Source organism: Salvia miltiorrhiza, chromosome 6, assembly GCF_028751815.1.
Source record: "Salvia miltiorrhiza cultivar Shanhuang (shh) chromosome 6, IMPLAD_Smil_shh, whole genome shotgun sequence".
NCBI lineage: Eukaryota > Viridiplantae > Streptophyta > Magnoliopsida > Lamiales > Lamiaceae > Salvia > Salvia miltiorrhiza.
In genome coordinates this window covers 37,132,009-37,135,520 of record NC_080392.1, presented here as the reverse complement: position 1 = coordinate 37,135,520, position 3,512 = coordinate 37,132,009, and the positions used below count along the sequence as shown (strand labels likewise).

The window sequence follows — 3,512 nt, the reverse complement described above, 5'->3', positions numbered from 1 at the left end:
GACGCGCGGGTAACGATCTCTTTACTTAGCTGCTTGATTTTGATATTTCAGCTGCGAATTTGCATTTACTTTATAGATCCAGGTGCGGTGGTTGGGAATTGTGTGTTATTTTTGGTGGTATTGTCTTAGTAATTTTATTAGGGTTTCGGATCAGGATTTTGGGGTTCTGATGTCTGTTGCTTGCTGTTATGGCGTGAATAGTTAAACTATGGCATTTCACTACTTCTTTTTGTTCCTTCACAACCTCGATTATGAAAATGGAAGTTTCATGTTGGTAAGCATACTAAAATATGTATATAGAAATGCTTTTACCCCTTTGTACGATCTAGTTTCAGTCCAAAGTTTGCGACATTTTCTTTCTAGCATTAAGCGTAGTACGAACTTTTATTTTGGTAGTATCTTGCAATTCATTTCAGCTAAAATAGCTGCAGTTCTGTATTAATCTCAACTGACAATTCTGGTAAACTCGTTTTGCTTTCCCTTTCTGATTTCTCTTGGCTCCTCTCTTTGGGATTTTTTGCAATTTATGATTCATGTACTCAATATGGAAGCTTTGATATGGCAGCTGCTGCAGCTGGTATTAGTTATGCACCTGAGGACCCTGCACTCCCAAAACCATGGAAGGGTCTGGTTGATGATAAGACTGGATACGTTTACTATTGGAACCCAGAGACCAATATAACTCAATACGAGAAAACCTGTTGCCCCTGGTCACACAAGCTATGCGCCAGTTAATAAATCTTTGAGTTCATCGGTTCGGAAGTCCCCTCAAGGACGATATAAAGCTAGCAATGAATCAGCAAAGGCTTCTGTGTCGGTAGCTTATCAGGTGGCCCAAGTGGTGCTTGTAAAGCATATATGCAGTCTTTATGTGGGATGCATTTATTAAAACGTTGAATGCTTCTTTTCTATGGGTTTATTGGCATCTTAGCTATGCCCATGATAAGTAAGCTAAATCACTAGATGTGCTCACTTTTTCACTACTTTGTACTAGGCCACCAGACGCAGATCATATTATTCACAGAGTGATGTCGAGGTGAAAGCGAGTGTTGGATATGGACCTCATACTTCCAATGATGCAGAAAGTATTGCTGCTGGAACCTATCGCCAGCGTCATGAAATTTCTGTGACTGTAAGTATCTATTTAACTTGTGCAGTTGATTGCGATTCTTTGTCTGCTTCAGTTATTTTGTCCAAATTCTATAGATGAATAACATCGTGCAGTTGATTGCATGTCTGTCTGCTAAAGTTGTTTCATTCAGTTTTGTAGAAGAGTAAAGGGAAGAGTTGGAAAAAATTGCATGAAATTAAGGTGTTACAGTGATTAAGTCTGTGAGGTCTGGAAGTAAAAATCGAATGATATATCAGAATAAAAGAATTAAAGGGCCGAACTAACTTGCATAAGAATAGAATATGATATGGTAAATTATTTTCAACAATTTTTAGCGAGCTCAACTTTGTCCATCATTGTGCTCCATCTTCTTTCAGTGTGTTATGCTGTTTAAATGAGAATTGAGTAGGGTTCCTTTAACCACAAAATTCTTCTAGTCATGTCTTTGATATTTCAAATATTGTTCAAACATTTATGTCCTGTTGTGGCATCTTTAGTATTAATTGTTTTTTTTATTTTCTTCACCTATTTGTTTTTCCCTTGAGGTGCTGCTGTGTGTGTCTGATCTTTTAGTTTCCATATTAATCCTTTGTAAATTATAACTGGTTTCATTCTTTTAATTTGGCTAGGGAGACAAAGTCCCTCAACCATTCACCTCATTTGAAGCCACTGGATTCGCTCCAAAGATTCTTAGGGAGGTATGGAGTTAAGTACTACTGGCTCATTCTGGAGATTAAGAAACTTTTCCCGTCTGTACTTTTTTCTCGGGTACGATATTTGCTCCGGTAGGAGCCAAATGTCGTACACTGTGTCTCCCTCATATGGGGGTTTGCTTGTATTTGGAGCGCACTTATCGATGGACCAATTTAGGTGAGGGGCTTCTTTCGAAATCATCCAATCCTAGCTAAGACTTTTAAGCATGCACCTCTATTCTTGTCACTCACGTTTTGAGTTGTAAGCTGTGCATCAAAATTTGGCTCACAATTACACTCTGCTCAGGGTCGGGATGTCACTCCAGATGACGTATGTCAGTTCTGTAGGGAGGTGATGACGCCGGATCTAGGACTGGGCACGATGTCGCAAATGCGTTTTTCTGGTTTGACGAGCACTCATTCAACGAGCACGTCTCAGTTTCCTTCAACAACATTCTCCGCTCAGATTGCACAGCTCCAGGCGGAGTTACAGCAAACACAGCAGAGGGAGGCTGCTTTACAGGCTGAAATGGAGGAGCGACGACAGAGGGAGGCTGCAATACAGGCGGAGTTGAAGGAGTGGCGTCGGAGGGAGACAGAAATGGAAACTAGGCAGTCGGAGATGCAACAACAGCTCACCCGTATTCTGCAGTTCTTCCAATCATCCTCGAGGATGTTCAACAGCCTTGATGGAATGTCCCCCCCTCCCCCAACCCCAACCCCAGTGAAGCTGGAGTCTGGAGGAGAACCGAGTTTTGCCATGGAAGTGGAGGGGGAAAATGGCTCAAAAGAAATGTGAGTTTGGGATGCCGAGATTCAAAGGAAAAGGCGCAGATACTTTTGTTAATACTGATATAAGGCATACACTTCTTTAAGCTGTGCACTTCTTTAAAATTGCACTTTTATCTTTTTAAATGTTATTTTTATTATTTGGATATTGCTGCTATTGGTTGTTGAGTTGGGACCACCAGATATATATTGGTGTGTGCCTATCTAACCTTCTCTCTATTTCTCTCCCTCCTTCGGTATACATCTCATGCAAATCGTATAACATTACATAAACCATATAAATATATATCGGCCCACTACACACTTATAATATGTTGTTATTTTTCCAAATTAGTATCTTATTATTCAAACATTTGTGAATTATATTATTTTGCAACGGTTTTATATGTATTGAGATTATTGTATTTTACCTATATTGATATAGGTTTAATTAAAACAAAAAAATTTCGTATTTTAACGACCTTATAGCGAAGGTAATATTTTTTACAAAATAATTATTAAAACTTAATTACAGACGTAGTAACTATCCATATAAAAATAAAAAAATTAAAAATAACACTATTATGAGACGTAGTAACTATCCATATAAAAATAAAAAATTAAAAATAACACTATTATGACACATTCACGATGGAAATAATAAAATTTAATATTAATTAAATTAATTTAACTATGCATTAACTAGGGGTGAGCATCGGTTCGGTTCGGTGTAAAATCGAACCAAAAATTCAAAACCGAAAACCGAACAGATGCCTAAAATCGGCACCGAACTGTACCAATTGTATGTTCCAAACCGAACCGAAATCGAACCGGCAAAACCATCGGTTTCGATTCGGTTTATGAAACCGATGCCAAAATTTTTGGTTCGCCGCTGTGTCGACTGGAAGAGGGACTCTGGGCAATTGACTGGGCTGCCGCCG

At 38.7% G+C, this 3,512-nt stretch overlaps 1 protein-coding gene across 1 annotated transcript; it reads left to right on the top strand.

Annotated features, from left to right (window-relative positions):
- Nucleotides 1-682: 682 nt before the first annotated feature.
- On the top strand, nt 683-2,741 carry LOC130989456 (uncharacterized). The gene is made up of 4 exons (XM_057913471.1): nt 683-847; nt 995-1,132; nt 1,741-1,809; nt 2,111-2,741. Exon 4 carries the CDS (start codon nt 2,159-2,161, stop codon nt 2,600-2,602), a length of 444 nt encoding a protein of 147 aa, XP_057769454.1. The 5' UTR covers nt 683-847; nt 995-1,132; nt 1,741-1,809; nt 2,111-2,158; the 3' UTR covers nt 2,603-2,741.
- The last annotated feature ends 771 nt before the right edge of the window (nt 2,742-3,512 follow it).